Raw genomic sequence first — 23,409 nt, forward strand, 5'->3', positions numbered from 1 at the left:
CCTGCTCTTGTTTATGTCCTTAGGAACACACACACCTTGCTTGACAAAGACTCCATCACCCAAATATTCACCAAGTCTACACTGAGAGGAAATTTTTTTGGATGAGTGAAAATGGAGGAGAAGGCCTGACTTCATTTGTCTAATTTTCCAATTAAGGAAACAATACTAGGATGCCGTTAGGATTCCCTCATCAGTCCCAGAGGAGAAAGTGAACTGCTGTGAACTGAGCTTCCTTATTGAACCAGTTCAGCTCTTAGAATTTATCAAAGCCTGTGAATTGCCATCTCTGGTCATTTCAAGGGAAGATAAATATATAACTAAGGAACCTGGTTGAGAGATTTGTTTTCTCTCAGCAGTGTCTCTGAGGGCAAAGAAGAAATTACGGTCCTGGCTGCTCAGAAAGCAGGAGGATGCCACAAGGGTTCTTTCAGACTCTTAGGGAAAATGAGTAAAAAAACTTGGCTTCCCTCATTTTTTCTGTAGCATCCCTGAGCACAAGGGGGGAACAGGAGGGCAAGCAGCAGTGCAGCCTGAACAGCTACAGCTGAGCAAGAGGATCTGTTACTACCTGTCAAGAGGCACAAATGCTAAGGATGAGTGATGGGTCCCCATGTAATCCAAAGAGCAAGCTACATACAGACATATGAATATATACATATATATATACATACACACACATCAAAATTATATTTAGCTAAAGACTGAAGCTCTGGAGGCTGTGACAAACAGAAGGCAAGCAAAATAAAAAGTGTGTAGTGCATACGATATGAGGTGAAATTATGAAAGAGGTGAAATACAACTGAAAAATACTGAAGTAATAGTAGTTCACATAGCAAATATATCTGGATGGAGTAAAATTAAAGATTTTATTTAGATTATAGAAGAAAATTAGTATGAATAGGGTTTATTTTTTTAGTGACTTAAAACCACAGAGAGATGGTTAAAAAAACGAAAAAAAAAAAAAAAGATGAAGTGCTTGTAAGAGTACCCATAGCAACAGAATCAAAAATACTGCCAGCATCTGTACTCTCATTAAGTTTATAAAAAGGATACTGATACTGTAATTGCCTAGACAGCATAGCACTACCTCCAAAAAAAAGGGAGATTTCAGACTCATATGAAAATTCATTAGCACAAAGTGTATGAACTGGGTCACAACCCATGTGAGAAATTAAAGGCCATTAATGGTTGCCATGATTGGTACTTCATAGACAAAAGGGATCAGGATCAGCCAGCCAGCATTTGGAGATGCTCCCAGACAACTCCCAGCACCTGATGTAAGAAACTTGGAATGAATTCAAGTGTGTGTGCAGTGAGAGGTATCAGTATCAAATACTCCCTTACTCAAATACTGAACAAACCACTAGAAAATTAAATTAACTAGAAACTGAAGTACTTCATCATACACAATTCTCTGGCAATATCTTCATGCTGGTTTGGACCACAGACATCTGACTCCCAGGAATGCCAGTAAACTCAAACAGGCACCTCATCATCATTCACCACCTGGGTGTTTTATTTCCTCCTACTGCCATTTCAGCTGTCCAGCTGCATATCCCCACCCTGCTGCCCACACTGCAGTGGTGCTCACAGGACAAGCAGGAGTGGCTGATCAGACAGGAATATGAGAATCTTTTTCTACTCTCCTCCTCTAAACTTAGTCTGAAGAAGCTGTGTTGAGGCGTGCTGGGGAAGCCCTTGTACCAGCTACAGAGCTCTATAAATAACTCCTGTGTTTGATCTGGTTGCTCACTGTTCTGCTACATGAAGCCTATCATTAGTTGTTCCTTTAATTATTGTAATTGCTTACTGTTCACTACATCATCTCTGCTACAGCGAGCATACCCAAGGAAGGAGATTTCTGCTGGAGCTCAGTCAGTCTGTGCAGTCGTTCCTCGTTCCTGCCTTTCACCTGATCAGCGTCGAGGCTGAAGTTTGAGTGCAAGGAGAAGCTGTCAGGCTGCAGCAACGGCGCCTGCCCTGGTGGAACTTCCTCCTGCAGGGAATCCAAAAATGCACACATCCTTCAGTTAAAGAGCATCCTTCTTAAAAGGGCAAATAACTACACGTGTACTCCCTCAGGAGCCATAACATGGAGTCACTGTGGAAGCAAGGGAACTGTCTGACATTACATCTGTCAGTTCTTACACGTTCAGCACTCTCCAAAGCTCTCTGCTTCAATCGTCTCCTCTCCCTCGCAGACAGTGGATGCTGTGGTAATAAATTCACTTCTTCTAAGGCAGAAAACATTTCCCCATTAGCACCTGGAAAAACAGGTGAAATAATTTTCAAAGAAATTGGCATACCAGAGAGTGCTCCAACCTGTTTATGTTTTGAAACAAGCCAATATATTGTACATTACGCCATCACAGTAATATGTTTATACCCAGACCTTCAAAGTAAATGAATACTCAAATGAGAACAGCACCTCTACTTGAAAGGGAGAACACTTGGAAAATAAGAGTTATAAACAAATATGTTACATGAAATACATAATAACATTACATGGACTGACAGTGTTACATGGAATATGATAGCACAAAATCTATGCCTTAATCACACATCCTTAGTCATATCTCCACCTTTTCATGCAATAAAATGTTAGCATCTGTTCATACAAGAATAAATAACTACACCTTTTGATCATACTTGTATCACATTACAGTGGGAGGAGTTTAATCTCTTTTTATAATATACATGAAGCCTAAGGTCATGTCTCTGCTTCCCACTTGTCTATTTCTTCCTCTTTTACTGACTCTGGAAACTGTTTCAAACACAAACTATTTCAAATAAGTACTTTTGGTTCTCCCTCCAGGACCAGTAACCCTGGCTGGGGCTGGCTGATGGCTTTGCTGCTGCTTGGGGCAGACAGTGGGCTCTGTTTCCTACTGCAGTCCCACTGGCACCTTCAGGAACAGAGACTCCCAGGAAAAGAAAGGACTCTGCTCAACAAAACCTCTACAGAATCCACTACCACCAACTACTCTGTGACAACAAAGCCATGTTTTGGAAAAGTGGTTAGTCCAGTATATCACATAAAGCAAAAAAAAAAAAAAAAAAAAAAACCAAAAACCCATAAGAATTTAACAGTTATTTTGGTAGAAAATTGACATAATTAGGTTTGAAAAATAAATTTGATTGATATCAAACAAGTTCAGAATAACAAAAAGAGGTATATTTAAAATTCTTTTGTATTGTCAGTTGTTTTTTTCCCTAAAATTACATTTTTTTATTCTCCTCTCATCTTTTCCCCAGTTTCACCAATAGTACTCATGCTCTTATCACAAATGTTTCAAATTAAAAAATCAAAGCATAATTTTGAAATGGTGTAAAGCTAACAAATTATGTATCAGAATTCTAGCTACAAGACCAGCTGAACTTCACTATATTCAGTGAAGTTCACTGAATATATATAAACAGTGCTATTATTTGGAATATAAAAAATGGTTTAACAATGTGAATTTGTCACAACAAAGGACAAGCTTAAGAATATATTTGTACCATCAGTGTATCATCAGTATCAGATGGTATCATGGTATCCTGTAAGCATCCATCATTCAGATCCTGCTGCACAGAGATGCTTTTAAATCACTGCATTAACACAAATGGATTCAAGGGTTTTCAGTGAGGCAAAAAATGGAAAAAATAAATAAATTTATTTGTATCTGCCTCAAACACTTTATTTCTAACTGCCTCAAATTTCAGAGCCCTAGGAGATAAATTCATATGTAATGCTGACATAATAGATGTCAAAATTGAGTTGGATTTTAAACCCACATCAAAAAACCTCAAGCAAAACAGAGGGTAGTGTTACACTCCTCTTAGGAAATGGCAAACACTGTTAAAATACAGCCCCTGTATTTCACCAAAGACCCTCAGACAATGTGAGCTGCACAATTCACAGAGAAGGCAGCCCACACAGAGAATGATAATTTTTATTTTTCATTTCAGAGGTGGAAGTCACCAGATTAATATTGAGAATGTCAGTAGAGATTTATAAAGCCCAAACAATGCAAAAGATAACACATTTTGAGGTAATGCATACAGCTCACTATTGAAGAACATGGTTTTCATCAGCCATAAATGATCTGGGTGGGGAAAGGCAAAAAGGGGGTGGGGGGAATAAATAATATTAGGTTAACTCAAACACCTCACTAAACTGCAAGTACCAGGTGGATGGGAAGAAGAAGGGAAAGGGTGAGAGGACCATAAATATCAGGAACCTTAGGAAATAACCAAGAACACTCCATTACAGAACTGGCAGCCTCACAACAGACAAAAGGACATGGTTCACAGAAGGCACAGGCTGGGTATTTATCCACACAATTCACACAGGGATTCAAAAATGCTAATTCCAGTTGGTGAAAAGCAACCTGGGAAAGGCCCAGCTTAGCAAGGCTTATGAAATGCAACCAGCTACAGAAGCTGGAAGAGCCCTGCATGTCTGCCCTGCATCTTGTGTTGCTCTCCATGAGCCTGTCCTGGCTGAGATGGGATATTTGGCTACAGCCTAGACTGACAGGCTCTCCGAGGCATCCTTTCACCCCTGGGCTGCACTAATCCAGTAACCCTTATCCTGAAAAGGAAGGTATTGCAGACTACAGAGAGAACCAAATGCACTGAAAAAGGCTGAATGCCCCACTCTGTGCTCTTCCCAGTGCCAGGTTCTACCCTGTACTCCAGGACTTGCATGTTAACAGAATGGGCTTGAATACATTTCAAATGAAAAAATCTGCTTTTAACCGAAGCCAGAGATAACCATCATCAGTTTACAGAAACACTGTTTCATCAAAAAGTACCTGCACCTCCCCTACAGCAAAGAATAAAAACCTTGCAAGATGATTTCTTATAGATGACTGAAAGAAATTTCAAGATACTGAAACGCCTGCTAATAGAAAATAATATGTAAAGGCTTGAGCTGGTTGGGTTTTTCTAGTAACTGGAAATAAAACAGCATATTACATCCACACATATAAAGGCTGAATACAGAGACATTACATGAGGCGTCTATACAAAAATCTTTAGAAAACTAAAAATCTTCTGCTTCAGATGATGACTAAGTGACAATATCTATAAGTATAATGTTGCAAGTGAAATGAAATAAAATGTGAACAGCAGAAAAGTGACTAATTTAGAATGAATTGCTATTTTATACCCATATAAGCATACTTAAAATCAAGCATGCTTGTAAATCAAAAGAATAACCATGAAAAGAATCGCTGACTGTCTAAGACTTTTGTATTTCACTGTGGACAGATTGCCATTGTAAGCTGTGATTGTCAATAAATTATATTATTTGCAGCAGAACAATAGAAAAGCAATGCCAATGCTACCATTGTAACACATTTCCTGCATAAATATTAGCTTTTCCTTATACAAATCCAAATCCTTATCCTGGGAAGATGTCAAAAAAAGCCCCTTGACAAGAGTAACCTCCCAGACAAAGCACGAGGAGCAGAGAAAGATGCTTTCTCATTAAAAGATGAAGGTGGTAAAGAGCAACTGAGCAGCATCATTAAATCTAGGTGTCATCTACACAAATTTGCTGCAGTAAAATTTCATAAATCTCTGCATTTTAATTTGGAGGCATAACTTCCTAATACTTTAAACTAATCACCATAGCTACAACCACTGCAACTTCTAAAACAGTAATAATAATTTTAGAGACACAGCTTAAGACTAAACCACGTGTCTGTCACCCGCAACATGGTTAAGGGGAAGTATAAACTCACCAATAAAAGCACTATCCGATTCCAACAGTGAATTTTTCTGGAATTCATTAGATTTGTTCCTGAACTACAAAAGTGAAACAGAAAAAAATGGAAATTCAGAGGCTTCAATACATTTCTGGGGCCAAATGATAATTAATGTAAATTAATTGTCAAACTTCTCCAAAGCAAAGAGCAGCTCTACATTATTAATATTCTACTATCCCTGACTGCAGTTCTAAAATCCCAATACATTTTTAAAGAACTCATATTCTCTTTAAGCAGTAGGGTTTGTTTTTTTTTTACTTTTGCTGAAATTACTTACACATGACAACTGTTGTGGTAATTTGTGTAACACAGACATTTCCATCGTGAAATTGATCTTTGTCACTCTGCCTAAGATTCAGAATAGTCAGTGCTTAAAGTGAGCTTTGCACTTAAAGTTTGTATGAAGTATTGATAAAATGAAGAATGGTTTATGTTTAACTTATCCCACCACATACAATCTTTAACATTAAAGCATTAAAATAACAAATTTCTACATCATAATATCAAGCACTAACACCAATACTCATAGTTCACATACATCGTAATTGCAAACATTTATTACAGAAATCCTACCGAGGAATAATTTATATTGAAAACCACTCTAAAATCAAAGCAGTAGAAACTATCACAGGAAACAGAACAAGAGAAAACAAATCTTTTACTGCAAAGCATTGCTCTGAATGATAATTTCAGGCATTAAATTACAAGTATAAAGTGCATTAATGCGTTTATTTTTTAAAATAAAAACTGTTTCATTTCTGCATTTAGTCCAGTATTATCATTGAGGTTAATGCCTTTGCTGTTGCACAGTCACCTGTTTTTCATTGTTTCATATTCCCATGAAATACAACTGAACTCTATTATTCAGTATTTTGGGTTAGTGCAGGATTCTAATTTGATAGCACTTAATTTTGCTCTTTTCACCAAGTCAGAAAATAAATGTTCCATCTGAGAACATTTCAATTCTTGACTGGCCAAGTGCACCACTTAAACGACCCGAATTCAGAGCAACTGCTTCTGGCTTGGCTTTTTCTACTAATTCTCACCCCCCAGCAGCAATCTAACATCATATGAATATAAAATAAGTACCAATGAATATAAAAGGAAGAAAGATTCAAGACATCTCCATATACAAAGATAAGCAACTTGTATGCCAACTTTAAAGCTGCTGTTTGCATGAACCAGAAAAAGAAGCAAATTAGTTTGCTGTCTTGTTAACTGTCATTCCTTTCTTCAAATCAGTGAAAGACACAATATTTCTCACACTTGAAAAAGTAATATAGTAAAAAACCTTTTATTCTTACCAGGCCTGTGGTTTGTGGGTAGCTGTCCAAAGCAGAATACTCTTGATCATCAAAAGCTATATAGAGAAGCGACAAAATGACAGGGTTGACATAAAAATAGTTAATAACAAGACATATTTTATCAGCTTATTATGGCAAAAATGAAGATCAGTATTCATTACATCTTTAAATATACATAAATTGTGCTGAAGGAATGGGTTTTTAAGATATTTGAATGCAACAATTATTCCAGTTTCCTTATGTAAATTTAATTAGAATCAGAGAAATCAAACAGAAATCTGTAGTCTATTACTTCTAATCTGTTTTTTGTCTCCTGGCAGGGAGTAACAACCACAGCAGGGACTGCAGAAATCCCCAAGAGTAAATGTACATTCAACATGCTAAGCACACCACATTTCCAGCCTTGAAAAAGGGAAGTTAAACCAGAAAGAGATTGTTTCACAGAGGAAAGTGGTAAGAATATATATGATTTTATCTTGGGATAAAAATCTCAGTTCTGGAGAGCACAGAGAACCATCCTGAAAGTTAAGCTAATAATGACCCAATGCCTGCTGGAAATGCAAAGAAACAGAACTGAAGTTAGTTTCTTATTTAGCTTTAGTTTTCAAATAAATTATTTTATTAGATTGGTTTTGAGACAGAGATGCAAGAAACACCTCACTCAGTGTGTAGCTGACCTTCTGTCCAGCATCGGAGCACGTGGGCTGTCAGTCCTCCTGGCCTGACTCCCAGCCCATTCCTGTCACACTGCTCCCACCCCGGCAGCACAGCAACATCAAACCTGCTCTTGGGGCCTTCCCTCACACCCCCCAGAATAATAATCACCCAGAAGTCTGCAAAAGACTGCCTCCTTTATAGGGCCACAGCTAGCATTTAAAACTTGGCATATTTAAAACATTGAATTTTCAGTTTATAGTTTCATTAATAGTCAACATATTCCTCTTTCACATAAAGAGAAAAACAAACATATCAGAGAGAAAACTGTATAAAAAACATGGAAGGCAAAGAACACTTATACATAGTGTGGGAAAAAAAAGTATGTCTTTGCCACAATAGCCCATAACACATTATTTCACCCACTGTACAAAAGTACATACTGCTTTAATTCATCTTTCTTTCTGCCTTAAATCAGACAATAAAACCACTCATCTATTTCAGCAAGAGGAAGGTGATGAATTTCTCTCTGAGGAAAATAAACTGGCAACAGAGAGATGGCAACTAATTCTCTTGCTAGGTACTCAGTGACAGACTATAAAGTTAAATAATGTTGTAAAGCAGTAGGAAAGAGAAAGAGAAAAAGCTGCTGAAGGAGCCTCTAGAAGCATCAATAGAAAATACTTTAAAAAATCAGCTGCCTGTCTATCAACTAATCTAAGCTAACCTGAAGAGGCCTTTCCTTGGATGTCATCATGGAAGCCTACATTATCCATTAGCACAAGTCTAAATGACTCCATGTGTTTGAAATTAATGGAAAAGGCAAATCTGCTTTCTAGATGGTGGAGGTTTCTCTGCAGAAAACATTAAAAGAAAGCTTTCTCAGATTGGTCTATTAAAAAATATTCTAATGGCAGAAAACCAGAACCAAGCCCCAGAGAGATCACAGCTGAAGCCAGTGAATTATTTTTCAGCATTTCAGTCAATCTCATCAAGAGGAAAACTACCTATATATTCCATTTAGGCATGAAAAGATACTCACAACCATATAATTAACACAGAATGTGATATAGATATACTTATTTACAACTGTGATGTTCTATTACCCATAAGCAATATGGCCCACTTTGCTTGAACACCAGTTCATCTGACCAAGATAGAACAGGAATTATCTTTAACACTCAGGATCCTGAACAAAACACAGCTGTCACCCTTCACATCTCAGTAGCAATTCTGTTAATCTACAGGTCTGGCAGCAGCAAACAGGTGCAAGCCTCAAAGCACCAGGGACCCGAAGAGGCATTCCATTTTTCCAAAGCAGTATGCAAAAATGTAAATTTTTTTTTCCACATGTGCTTGGTTTTATTTAATGCCCAACTTTCACCTAAGGCTAATAAAGCCTAAGGAGCAATTCCATGGGTGACTGTGGCAAGTTGGGAGGCTGTGGGAAAATGCCACGAGATACCCTGTGCTGGGCAGAGCTGTTGCCACAATGGAGATGCTGCAGGACCCATCAGTAATGTTTGTGATGCCTCTGCAAACAAATGTAAGAAAGAGCAAATCAAACCATGGCAGAAGGACTGAGGACAAATCTGTAAGAAGCAGCCCTGGAGGCACCAAGGCCAGAAAAGAAGGAGGGGGAAGTGCTCAGGTGCCAGAGTAGAGATTCCCCTGCAGCCCCTGAAGGACACTATGGTAGAGCAGCAAACAAAACAGAAGCAGCAGAGAGAAATTGCTGTGTAATGACCAAAATGGCCCCTTCCCAAGCCTGACATCCCTCACTGCATCACAGAAGTAACTTGCTACCTGGGGTGGTACCAGGGAAGGGGAGCAGGGACAGAGAATGAAGGAGTGAAACTGGGCACAGGAAATGGGTAGAAAAGGTGCAGGCTTCATGCTTTTTTTTTTTTTTTTTTTCTGCTACTCAAAGTCAGTAATCAAATATTTAGGCTTATATTAATTAATTTTCCGCAGGTCAGGTCTGTTTTGCCCACGACAGCAGCTGCTAATCAATCTCCCCATCTGCACCTTGGCCAACAGGCTTTATTCTTTCTGTCTCCCCAAAGGGCAGGAGTGAGGAGACAAGCAAGAGACATAAGCCACGTGGGAGTCTGGCTGCTAGCACAGGCTAAGCCACCACAGAAACAGTTACTTTCTCTTCAAAAATTTAGTTAGACCAGTCTGAATTACAGAGGCAAACACTTTCACAATAAATCTGTATCTTGCACTCAAAACTGAGTTCATTTGTATAAGCTTTAAGCAACTCTCATTATAATTTTAAATATCCTCTAAAACTGGAAATACTGCTCTTTCATCGCTGTTTATAAAAGATACCTGAATGAATACATTTAGAATTAATTGTAGCATGCAAAAAAAGGGGTAATACATCTACTTTTCACTGCTTCTGCAATATGCAGCCAAAATATTTTCCATGTCAGGCTGCTAATGTTTAAGGTCTTAGGATCATCTCTATTTAGTGATACAAGCAACATTTTCCTTCCAGAAGCTCCAAGTAGTTATGGTATCTCATATGTGGTTTCTAAAGCAAAGGCTTTTTATGGATACAAGTTTCTGAAACTTTAAAATAAATCAACCCAAGATAATGGAAATAAAAAAAAAAATCCATTAAAAGGAGATCAAGATGAAGATACACTGGCTGTATTTTAATCCACTAGAGTTCAAAGCCATCCTACTTCCTCCATGAGAACTCAAGAATTGCTCCATGGAACTTACCTGCTAATATTTTTTTCACAGTTCAGCAGAAGAGTTTCACTGTTCTACAGTTTTTTTCCAAGAAACAGAAACAAAACTACTATTCATTTAGAATTTTTAAAGGATGAGGCACTAGTTAAATTACTTTCAGGGAACCAAAGAGAAACAGTCACATAATTAATTAAAAAACCCCAAAAACAAGTAGAAAACCACAAAAGCTCCCCCAAACACTCTATCATTTTTATGTTTACATTGTGATAGACTTTCAGTGCTCTGGTGTTTTACTGTCTCGTACTGCAGTGCTGACAGTGCACTTGAAAGAAGTGAAACTAGTGCTAGTAGGTTTTAATTCTTACCAAATACAAACCACATAATTTCAAAGATTTTTGTTTACCTCAAAGCATTCATTCCTTACCTTCTGTTTCTCTCCTCATTCTCATTTTGTCAAGTTTCCTCTGCTGCTCTCTCAACAGTGCCTGCTGTTGAATCTCTAGAGTCTGGTCATCTTTTGGAGAATCAGGATACATGTGCCTCAAGACCATACGTGTTTCAGGATCTAGAGCAAAGATATGAAATTTACATTTATTCCCTTAATTAACATTTCTGAAAAGCATTTTTAAAGAAATATCTAAATATCTAAAAATAATACTGTTAAACAGCCAAGAAGATCAGCAACTTAGTAATGATTTTACAATTTTACTATGTTAAAAGTACAAGTTTTTTGATAAAGTTACACAGAAAGTTACACAGAAAATTATCTGTTGGTTGGTAAAAAAGTTAAACTCAGTCTATTTTCAGTAACACCATGATATCAAGTGCACAAGAAGTTTAAGCAGCAGGGACTAGAAGACAGGTCAGTGTTCTGAGTGATGACACAGCATTGTGAGACCAAGAATTCCATGGAATTGCAGGAACAGTCCCACAGAGAGATAGACACACACAAACAAAATACTGCCCACAAAGTGCATTGCATGGGCAGTAGATCATGAAAAGCCTGATTTTTGTCTTTAAATCCTGTGTGGAATGGAAGATAGAGGAGAAGGAAGATGTTTCCCTACACTTCATCAGTAACAAGAACATCTACCTGCCTTTGTATTTAAGTTCATTAAATTCCCAGATATTCTGTATATTGACAGGATCTTGTGCCTCCTTTAAGGAAGGTCGCCGAACTGGAGCTTGCAGACGAAGCCTGGCCATCTCAAATATGTCCCTTGGATTCTTCTCTCTTCTCCTGCTTGCCAGGTTTGTAAAACAAGCAGAAAGCAATTTAACACCACATTATTAATGAGTTGGATGGAAATATAATATTGATAATGTTCAGATCTTTTATCTTTCAATAAAGCTATCAAAACAGGAAAATATATTTGAAAGTAATAACACTGCATACTTGTTTTAAAAAAGAAATAAACTACTAAAAATAAAAAAAACCCTCATACTTTACAGAGTGGAACTAAGGCTGGTAATTAGCTGTGTCTTTTCCACCTAATTGGTATGATTAGCTAATACATTTTGGAAGCAAACCAAATTTATTAAATAAAGAGAATATAATTTTTTAGTAAGAAGGAAAGTACTTCCACAACCGTACAGTATTCATAAGCATATTCAGCAAGTTGTAGCACTGCAGTTTACAGGCACAAATTATGCCCTACAAAAAAAAAAAGGTAATGAGAGATAATTCTGCCTTAGACATCTGTTTTGGACCATTTTTCAAGACAGAGCATTACAACTTCCTGTCTCACCAGTACAGCCATTCTTACAATAAATTTAGGAAGAGTCTTGGAAAAAACCCAAACACATTACACATTAGAAAAACACAAAAAAAATTTATATACAAGTTCTACCTTGATATTTTCATTCTACTCATGTGTGTTGGTCAACTAATACTAGCTAGTAATACATAGTAAGTTCCTGTGAAAAATCTAGCTTTGGAAACATAAGATTAAATTCTTACCGTGTAATTGGTACATTATCATGACTGGCCACATTTAGCAACTGTTCCTGCAGTCGCCTCTCTTCACTACGAAGCTGTTTCCTCATCTCTGATAATTCGCTGATCACATTCTTCCTTTCCTCTGGAATTTAGCACAAATAATTTAAAAATAAGGCATGTCAGAGCAACTGTGCTGCCTACTTATAAACATAAGTAAAAAAATTAAGGGAAAAAAACAGATCTGAGGAAATGTTAATTAAAACAAGGATTGTACAAACACAAAAATCACAGTATTTCATACACTAGAAATAAGATCAGAGTTTATATTTTGAGACAGCACAAGGACCAGAACCCCTAAACAGCAGAAAACTTTTTTTTTTTTCTTGACTCAAAAGTTGGGTATCTGTCTGCCTAGTGCAGATTCTCTTAAGTGGTCAAGAGTTCTAACTTCAATTTTTATTACATGCTTATGTTGACTTTTCAGACCTGCTTTGGGTCTATGCTGTTTTTTTGTTATCAGGATAGCATTCCTCCACAAGTTAAACCAGTTTCAGAAATTCCTCATTTTCCAAATAACATACTTACAGTCTGGTATTTGACTGACTTTTAGACTTTAGTGTCCAGAACTTAGCAGGCAAGTCTTACTAGTTTAAATCCTCAAACACGAGACCCACTTTATATGTCTTTATTTCTCTTGTGACAGAAGGTCTGAGTCAATCAATTTCCAATGGCTGCATTAAGAACCACTCTGCCTTCCATTTAGTAGAAAATCCACAAGTCCCTAGAATGGACTCAGGTACTTCCTGCTGCAGGCTAGCATTTGTAGGACATCACTTACTGCTACATTTCATGTGCTGTTTCTTATATACTTGTAAAAATATTACCACCAGAAAAATTACTGCTTTCCACCCACATATTGTCAGAAGAACGAATACAAAAAAAAAAAAAAAAAAAAAAAAAAAAAAAAAAAAAAACAACAAAGGAGATCCTTCCAGCACATCTGAATTTAAGAACAACCAGTAAAAGCCAAGAGGAATGAGGAGAGGACTAGGCAGACTAACAAAGGTAGGTAGAATTAGGTAGAATTTAAGAGTTAGAGCTGCAATGCTCTACACTCTGAAGGTCTAATTCCTTACTCAGCCAATCCAAAACGTTCCCATTTTGCCATATTCTGGTCACAGTGGTACCACTGTTCCAAGAGATCCAGCTCTTCCCAAGCAGACTATTCCAGTATCAGAGTTTTTACAAAAACGTATTTCCTTATGATGACACATAATAAATGCATTTTTGTGTTAAAAATTCAGATATATCATACTTATACATTAATTGTACTAAGAGAGAAAACACCTAGACAGAAACTTTAAAGGACTCTTCTTTTGCAGGAAAGAAAAGAAACTGTAACAGAGAAAGGTTTTGTTGTAATAGAAAGCAAGCTTGCAAATACCCACCTAGTGAACGCAGCTGATTTCTTCTAGCAGGGACAGGTGGAGAAGGAGCTCTGGGCTGTGGAGGATCCTATTGATTATCATCAATATGAAATGTAATTTGTACAAGGAAGAAATTGCAGTACATTTTATTTCCTTATTTTACAGCTAATTTAACAATTGGAAGTCAGTACAGCAACCTTATAGGTTGTGAATGCCTAAGATTTTTTCAAATCAGATCTTTCAATGTATAATCCAAATTACTATGACAATACCTATAATGCACTATTCAGAGTTCTAAACAAATCTATACCAAGTACTGCTAAAGAAATAAAACTGACCTACCTCCAGATCATTCTTCACATTTAGGAAATTTAGGGAAAACAATGGTTTAAAGTGTGACATAAAATATTCTCTGAAACTGCACTACAAAGTATCTAGCTCAGTTCAGACAAAGAGTTGGTAAAAAAACAAACACTTTCTCAATAAAAAGACAAAAGTATTCAAATATCATAAACAATTATTTAATCTACTCTCTTCTAGGAGTTTATTTTAAAAGCCAAAAAAGCCCCAGAGGAGACTATCAAGTAAAAGAAATGAGAAGTCTCAGAACCACTACTGTAGCTCATTTGTGATGCAGAGAAGAAGGCAAAAGCATTTTAGGAGTAGTAATCTTTTTGTACTTTGAAAAACAAAGATTGCACAAGAATGTCAGTAGCTGCAAATTAATATTAAACTTCATGCCTGAGCAAAGCTCTTCTGTGAGTGAAAATGATGAGCTGCTAGATTATACATAAACTTTCTTATCCTAAATATTGAGATCATCAGATCCCTGGTAAGGGTCTGGACAGTGTATGTCCTCTCCAAAACGAGGTACTCATTCCTACAGAAAATGCACATGCAGAAAAGACATAACACACCACCAAAAAAATTTCTTCAGTATCTGAAATACAATTTAACCTTAAATTTCAGAGCTCCAGGACTGATTAAAGTAAAGACAGTCTCGTTATCCATGGCATTCCAGTAATAACTGGCAAACTTTAAAAACCCAGCATGATTTCATACGCAGCACTTTCTTAAATAAACCAGTAGAAGTTTGGTCTAACAATCATACTTGTGCACAGTAAGACAGATGGCTCTCAGCAGAGGGAATCCTCTCTTCTTTTCTTACTGATTTGTTCTGCAGAGCGGGAATGACGGGTGAAGACTGTCGGGACAACTGCAGGGAGGAAACCAAGGCTGAAACTACAGCCCTATAGCTTTTGAATAAAGTGTTATTTTGGACAGGCAAAGTTTTGTTAGTGTTTTCCCTCTGACAGAAAGAAATGTTTCTAAGTGCATAAAACAACTGCAAAAATTATTTAATGTGATTTTTTTTCTACTCATAGAAATTTTAATATTTTTTCCCTACCTCTAGAAATTTTAATACTTTTTTTATATTTCAGTTATTTATCTTTTTTCCTCTAGACACTTCCTTTACATCTGTCATTTTAGAGAAATTAAAGAAATTTAGTACAAATTTTATAAGAGAGTTTTATAATTTACATAGATTTTGTCCATCAGAATCCTATGTGATGGATTTCTTACATCATCCAGGTCAAAGGAAAATAATAAAATTACCAAAACCACCACTGTTTAGGATGAACAATCCTAAGAGTCCTCTAATAAACAATTTTATTTATAAAACAAATAAATGTTTATTTATAAATAATATATTTATAAATAAATAAAATTTGCACATCAACAAATGCAGGTCACAGTATTTCACAGCAGATATAAAAATCAACTATTGAGTTCAGATTATTAATCTTGCTTTTACTATTTTTTATATGCAAATTTGATCAACAAGGTAAGTTTCTACTGCAGTATGTCTGACTTTTCAATTTTTTATGTTCTCTGTGCATTAAGTCTACTGCAGTTTGATAAACTGAGAGGGGAATAACACTGAAGGTAGAGGTCTAAGAAATCATGTGATTTTCTTAAAATCCAGTTATTTTTTTAAGTTTTCTAAGAAAAGTCACTTAAACATACCGTCTTCTTTTCCTCTTCCATCTTTTTTTTCTCAAAATATTGTCTAAGTTGTTCCTCTTGCTTTTCTTCTTTTTCTTTTCCTTGCTTTTCTGCCTCTTTTTTCCTTTCTTCATTTAATTGAATTACTTCTTTATTTTTCAATCTTCGCTGTAACATAATTAATACATAAAAAAGGCTCAATTAATAATTTGTTTTCTTTCTCTTTGAAAAGTTATAATTACACATCAAAGTGATTAGTATGAAATAAAAAAGCATATTTCATTAGTCTGACTTTAAACATCCAAATTAAAATATATCTTATGCAAATATCAAACAGCAACAGCCCTGGATTTGCTAACATCATTAAACAGAATTCCTAATAACTTCTATAAAAACACCAGTTTGTGACCCCATATCTGCCATCAGCTAAGGCTAAACTGTAGGAGTCATTTCCAAAAGTTAGGATTCAATTAAAACATACTGCAGACATGCACTACACTATCACAAGACCACACAGAAATTATCATCTGGTCTCAGTTTTAGTTGTGTGACTGTGAATAGCAATGACACCAGGTAGCTCCCTACTCTCTGCTAGACCATCTCTGGTATCCAGAAGACAAGGCTCATCCAACTAGTGTGCTCATACTAGGGAAGGAGAATTAAGAACATAAGATTAAATGTTCTGTCTTAAGAAATTTTCAAGTCCTACATCCTAGTTTTCCATAATCCCATAAGGCACTGAAAGACTCCTTCTCCGATGGCCTTGTGTCCTCTTCCTACAATTATTTATTATATTCTAAATAATGCAAATTTATTAAAAAATGCAAACCCAAGAAATAAAAATTTGGGGTATAAATTAAATCCACAGGTATTGATTTAGGTTTGAATTTACCTCCATGAAAAGTATTTACTAGATCAGCATTCGTCCAAAACAAGCAGTATTCTTATCTCAAAGATATCTCCTTGGCAATTCAAAAACTCTTTACAAAATACTCCTGCACAGTCACATTTTTCAAAAATTCTGAGAGCTAGATTTAAGACAAAAACTGGGATGATATTTTTTTAATTCAACAATTCGATAAAGCTTTTTATTGGCCTTACCACCAATTTCTTTTAGAAAGGAGAACTCAACTGTCACTTACAAAACTACAGTTTTTCTTTCTTGAAAGAATTAACAATACTTTAAGTTTGTAGTATAGCATGAAGTGTGAGAAGAATGAGCTCGTTAATGCTGACAATCTTCCACTTCTTCTCTGCCTAATGCAGGCCCATTCAAAAGCAAAGATCACTTCACAGGACACTTCTCAGCTTACCTTCTAGACAACAAATATTACAGAGGGTTAGTTTAGGATGGAAAGAAGTCAAAGTATCAAAATACTGCACCTCCTCATCTTTCCTCCTTCTCTCCTCTAGTTCCTCTTCATATGCTTTTTGAATTCTCATCCTCTGCTCTGCGAGTCGTTTTTCCTCTTTTTCTTCTTCCATTCTAAGTTTCTCTCGCTCTGCTTCTTCCCTACGTCTCTTTTCTTCAATCTTAAAAAAAAAAAAAAGTATTCAACTGTCAATAGCCAGTAACAATCTGATTAACAACATTTACCACGATTTTTGCAGTACCTACTTGCAAAATCAAAAGTTATATGGTGCAACTGAAAGAACCCTAGAGCCTATCCCATATTTCAGCTTAGAATACCCTTAAAAAATTATTCTATTTTACTATTTCTTTTTAGCCACTGGAGCCACCCCCCCTACAGAAACACTTACAAATACTACTAATCAAACCAGAGTGTTTCCTAACACTTGCTCTGTTCAAGAGGTGCTGAAGTAATACATTTATTCACTGGTTACATAATGGAAGATGGGAAACCAAAATGATATGGTAATTATCCATCCCACAAGTGCAGTATTATTACACAAAGTGCTGACTTACTGAAGCAAAAGTTCTGTCCATTCTTTAGTCTACTTAGCAGCCCCATGCATGGAAAAAAACCCTTGAACTCTTTTCAAGAGATCCACATCAAACTACTGCATGACTTTAGTAGTCTCTTAAATTATCTATTATTTCCTTGATAATGGTATTTAATTGCACTGATATTTAACTCATGCAGCATAAGATTAAAAGTGAAGTATTACGGACAGGAGACATAAGCTGGTTGAAGAAAAACCAGGTTTTATACACCCATCAATAAGTAACTACACTATGATTATGATCACCATTTCATTTTGATACCCATGCATTTTTATCACATAGACCTCTAAGGGTAAACATCTTGGTTTCTGTAGTCAGTTATGTATGCAAACCATACTCTATACAAAGTTTCAGAACTCAGTACCATATTTAGAGAGCCATACTTATTAAAAAAAAAATAGAGCCTAGATGAAAGAAGCCAACTATTATGAAATGCCTGTCTGAAGATACTATGTATGCCAAAATCCAAGACACTCTACAGTACGTAGCTTTCAGTACACCTCTTGTGTGCAGAATTGGCTGTGATAGCACAGGTAAGGTCTTTGGTGGGCAGTGATGATTTACTGAGTGTAAACCCTCTTTTTACAGTTTATTTCATTGGATGATATCTGGCATGAACATTCACCTGTAGACGCAGGAAGTTCTTGTAGGACTCCTGTCGCTTAAGCTGCTCTAGAGATGGAGGTTCTCCAAACACATTACCTCGAGCGAAAGGAGAGGGCTGTGCAAATGTAATACCTAAGGGAGGGGAAAGGTTACAGATAAAAAACAAACCTAAGACAGGAAGCCAGGCTGAGGAAGGGGGAATCTGAGACCTTTCAAAAGGAAGTTTATGGAAGTCGTAACTCAAGGCTCTAGCTAGGCTTAAAAGTTCTTACATTTTCTGCCTGGAATAATTGCCGTATTTTAACTGTTTAATACCATCCAAGTGAGCTGCATTTCTACGAAATAACACCTACTAAAGTCACCCATTCTACTGTTCAATCTGCAGATTATTATCTAAGATTACCTCCAAATTAATTAGAATAGCAAATACGTTACACTTTGTAACTTTACTGCTTGCAATTCAACAGAGCATCCTAACCAAACAAATATTTACACAAAATAGCAAAGGATGCTATGAAAAGTAAAGCCCCGGACTGGCAAATAAAATTCTAAGCAGTCAGAAATCTGAATTCTGCCAGTATGAAGTGTCAGGCTTCCTTTTTAGCCCTGAGTTATGACCATGACATAACCATACCATCTACAAAACTCTAGACAGGAGGATTAATTCAGATACAACACAGAGCAGGTTTTGCAGAACAGAATCCGTACAAGAAGCAAAGGACAAAGAAAGAAGTAAAGGAAAAGTAGAATAAGTTGTGTTAACTTTCCAACTCATACAGCATGTTTTTCACTCGTATCATGTCTGCTCTGAAGGACAGTGCCTCAAAGATGTGCAAGAGCAATATATCTCCTCTGAGCTGAGATGAACATTATATTTCCCTATATGGTAGGACCCAAGTCAGATGAAAGCATAAATAACACATTAAAGTATTCCTATAGGAATGCACATGTTTACTGCTACAGCCTAGCCTTAGGAGCATGAATTTGCATACCAAGGAGTAAACTTTGAGATTATTTTTCCTTACATGGAAGCAATGCTTGAATCCTTCCAAAATATAACTAAATATACACGTGGCTTTTTCATGATGGAGTTACTTCCATATAAAAAAAGCAGAATAAATTTTATATGCTGTTTAGAAGGCATGGGTACAAGACAGACAAGTTACTATCAAAAGTATCAGTATCATGGAAAATGCCTGCTGTGTACCAGCTACTATCCGGCAAGTTCCTCTTTTAACAGGGCAGTGTACCAAAAAAATACAAAACAAAAAAACCACAAAAAAAAACCCAAAAAAAAAAATAAACCCACAAAAAAACCAAAAACAAACCACCCACAAAACCAAGCAACCAAATCCACCAAAACATACACAAAACCACTCTACTACATGGCTGATCAAATTCAAGGTGCAAGACTATATATAAAGTTCCCATCACTGATCTGCACTACCTCCTGATCCCAAAATAAGCGATCTAACTGGGGGCTCTTGGCTGTTTTACATTTTTACTTTATCAGCCTTCCTGTTTCACTTCTTACTAAATGGTTAAATATACCATCTGTTAGGTATAACGAGAGAGAGGTGGGACAGAAGGAACAAAAGTCAGTGGTAAGGATCCTGAATTGCAATTGTGCAACATAGATTCACGCCCCAAATACCATGTTATTCTTTATTAAGAAGTGCAACAATTAAAAAAATATAAAGAAAAGTAGCATTTAAGCTGAGTTGAAAAGACCATCACCAATCCTGGCCTTTGCCCATGCTAAACTATGGACAGGTCTTGATAAACACAGTGCTCTCGTTTAGATGTCTCACAAAACAGAAGATGATAAAGTTGCATTAGTTTCAAAATATGGAAATAAAGCAAAATCCCTAGAACTTGGAGGCAGTGCACAGGGCTCCAATTTACCTGTAACCTTTTAGAACTTGTTAACCTAGTTACTGTACCAATTTCACCTTAGCCTATAACATCATACACCTGTAGACCTCCTTTTATTCCACAGTCTCACCTATTACACAGCTGTATTTTACTGTGTCATTTAAAAATAAGACACACATGTACAAAGATTTGATTAGAAAACACCAAACCTGGAAAAATAATATAGTGGTCCTGACCCTTCAGGGCTAAAATAGCTTTAGTTATCATTACTGACAAGACAAGTAAGATTTTAAGAGTACACAGTGACAGCAATGAAGAAATTTGGGAAAGAAACATGATACTGACTTCACAGGTAGAGAGCACTAACACTATCATAGGCTCACCAGAAAGAAGAAAAGAACTATGGAATTTTGATCACTAAGACTTATGGATAGTTAGAGGAGGAATACAGTATTCTTAAAAACCTGCTATTTTATTTGTAGATGCTTCTTTGTTCTCGGGTCTTGAGGAGGCCAAATTTAGGTCAACAATAGGCCTCTTATCTTCATACAGTCTTGCCTCTGGATTATGATATGCCTCTTCATTTTGCTTGTGCATGACATTCAAGTCCGCTAAAGGAAAGGGGAAATAACTGTTTATCGTGTCTTAATTTCATGAAGGCATATTCACTGTAGATTCTCCAAAATACAGGGGGTTTTGACCAGATTCCACTTTTCCCGAGCATATCAGCCATGGGAACAAAAAACTCAGGGAATGACAAGAATACAGAGGCTAAGGGTGGGATTCTAATAATTAGGTACTATTAACTAACAGATTAAAAGATTTGTCACTTTTCTTTTGTCAGGAATTATTCTTCCTGATAAAAAATAAACCTCCCTTCTCCCCTGCCTCAAAATGCTATTAATTGGAAAGATAAAGAACTCAACAACAAAATTGACTGACAAGTCTGTGATGACAAGCAGATGTTTAGAAACCACCCTTTCTTCTATCTCCTTAAAGCTGTAAAATACTTTTGAGTTTAGTATTGATATTTTAATTGCTGAAGCTCTCTAATTACTGTTGAGAAAAATAAGTGCAAATGAAACACTGAAGCATGTTTTGGTCTTCATGTCTTCAGTAATATCCAGGTGCAGATTTTAGTATATAAGCAAAGCAACATTATGCAACATTTTCATCAGAATTTACATGGTGCCTGATCCAAGATGCTAATTTCAGCTCATTTTGAAGTGTTACCATACTACACTTAGAAGGCTGATTTCAAAACAAAAAAGTACAGCACATTTTTCAGATTACCTTTTGAAATAATCTTTCTGATAATTATGAATTACTGTATTCATTTAAGCACACAGATTCTGAGAACTTTCAATTCCATGCCTCTCTGTAAAGCAATCTTTGCATATATCAGACTCAAAAGTTATTACAGACATTTTTAAGAGGCTATAAAGACAAGTCACATCACATAAAAAAGACATGTCAGAAAGCATCTCCTGTTTTATGACACTCAATTCACAGCTTATCCATCATGCTGCCAAGCTACAATGGGAAAAGTATTTTACATATTTCAGTCAGGAAAACAGGGTAAGAAACTTTTCTCTTGATTTCTCATTTACAGACAGAGATAAACTTCTCAGCAGTTATGTGCAGAGCTCAGGCCAGTATGAGACCTTTACATTTCCAGCCACACCTCTGTTGAAGCCTAGAGGAAGAAGCCAAACACATCAACGCAGTGCCTGAAGTCGGCTAGTATGAACACCTCTGCCTGCTCTGAGCCTAAACACAAGCTTGGATCCTTAATACAAGCTTCTATACTTTTAATTTGGCCACAAAATCTTTAAAAAGCATTTAAGCTTTACTCACTACTCTCAAATATACTATTAATTTCAAAATATGTTGCTCAGGTGTCACAGAACTGTACTGTACTGTACTGTAGATAAACTGTTAACCAGTAAATATTAAATTATTTACTGGAAGGGTAGATAACAACCTGGATCGTAGCTATCTTCCAGCTCACTACTCCCATCTTGTATAAAACAGCACTTGGAAAAAAGCAAGCCTTATAAAACATTACTGCTGAGTGCTCTTTATACAACCATTTACCAGCAGTGTTACTTTGGGAAATACAAATATTCCACTTAGCTTTGTATATTTATATAAACACATTTCCATTTTTCATATCACAAATAGAGATTTCTAAGCCTAAGAAATTATTTTTAAAAAGAAAAAAAACTAAAAACCTGTTCCTACAACATGCTTAAATAAAAATCTTCACAACAGACTTTAGCATATTTGTATTGCAGATGGTTCTGACAGCTTGTTTTCCTCCTTCTCCCTTTACAACTGCATTGTGTCTTCACTTATAGTTGACATATCCTGTGTTTCCCATTTTGTTTGGATTGTACTCTTTGAATAATTCTACAGAAATCAAAATAATAACTCAATTATTCCTAGAGCGCATCTCCTTGAAACAAGTCTTATTTGTCAAAGGCTACCAGTGTTACAAAACAAGGAATAACATCGCTGAACAGAGCCCTTACGAGAGCATGAAAACATGAGTCTTGAAAAGACAACCCATAATTTTCACAAACATACTTATCAGATTTCCTTCTGCATCTTTGAGAGGAGCACCACCACCACCTCTTCCCCAGGGATTGTAATTCTTCATTTCTGCTTCTAACTTCTCCTTCTCCTCTTGCTCTTGTCTGCGTCGCTCTTCTCTCTCTCTTATCTAAAAACAAACCAGTCAAAGTTAGTTCCACAATAGTATCATATTAAGTAGAAGTTGAATAAAAAGTTAACAGAGCAAACTGAATGCTCTCATTATTTATTTCCCTCATGCACAGCAAGAAAATCCCAACAATTTACTGTCTACACTGCAGACAGTGCATTGTGTTCTGTTATGCTTGTCCAGTTGTGCATAATCAGAGAAACATCCTACAGATTATAAGACTTCCAAGTTCCAGAAATGTCCACATATGACATTTGCACTAGATCAAAAGTTCCATATCTTTGGATCTGTGATACAGATGTTTATACTGGCTGAAAATTAAAAAGGCAAAATTCTACAATATTACTGCACTTGCTTCTCTCAATCTAGTATGTGTTGTTTAACCAAAGCTTAGGCTGGAGATGAGATGACTCTAAATAGTAAATGCCTTAACAGAATGTTACACAA

The 23,409-nt window shown here is 36.3% G+C and overlaps 1 protein-coding gene across 8 annotated transcripts in view; it reads right to left on the reverse strand.

The window, feature by feature from the left end:
• Positions 1 to 23,409, reverse strand: part of CSPP1 (centrosome and spindle pole associated protein 1) — a 61,919-nt gene that overhangs the window by 2,847 nt on the left and 35,663 nt on the right. For 6 of the 8 annotated variants that reach the window (XM_077783352.1, XM_077783348.1, XM_077783363.1 and 3 more), the window contains 14 exons: positions 22,827 to 22,962; positions 20,702 to 20,848; positions 18,382 to 18,494; positions 17,174 to 17,323; positions 15,812 to 15,958; positions 14,895 to 14,999; positions 13,805 to 13,871; positions 12,378 to 12,498; positions 11,515 to 11,660; positions 10,842 to 10,982; positions 7,061 to 7,116; positions 5,733 to 5,796; positions 2,149 to 2,264; positions 1,846 to 1,996 (listed from right to left, as the gene is read on the reverse strand). In XM_077783352.1, the coding sequence (XP_077639478.1) occupies positions 1,846 to 1,996; positions 2,149 to 2,264; positions 5,733 to 5,796; positions 7,061 to 7,116; positions 10,842 to 10,982; positions 11,515 to 11,660; positions 12,378 to 12,498; positions 13,805 to 13,871; positions 14,895 to 14,999; positions 15,812 to 15,958; positions 17,174 to 17,323; positions 18,382 to 18,494; positions 20,702 to 20,848; positions 22,827 to 22,962 (1,660 nt within the window). The remainder of the gene's footprint in view (positions 1 to 1,845; positions 1,997 to 2,148; positions 2,265 to 5,732; positions 5,797 to 7,060; positions 7,117 to 10,841; positions 10,983 to 11,514; positions 11,661 to 12,377; positions 12,499 to 13,804; positions 13,872 to 14,894; positions 15,000 to 15,811; positions 15,959 to 17,173; positions 17,324 to 18,381; positions 18,495 to 20,701; positions 20,849 to 22,826; positions 22,963 to 23,409) is intronic. The other 2 variants (XM_021555593.2, XM_077783364.1) reach the window with 2 other exon arrangements.

The sequence above is a fragment of the Lonchura striata genome, chromosome 1, assembly GCF_046129695.1.
Source record: "Lonchura striata isolate bLonStr1 chromosome 1, bLonStr1.mat, whole genome shotgun sequence".
In the NCBI taxonomy this organism is placed as follows: domain Eukaryota; kingdom Metazoa; phylum Chordata; class Aves; order Passeriformes; family Estrildidae; genus Lonchura; species Lonchura striata.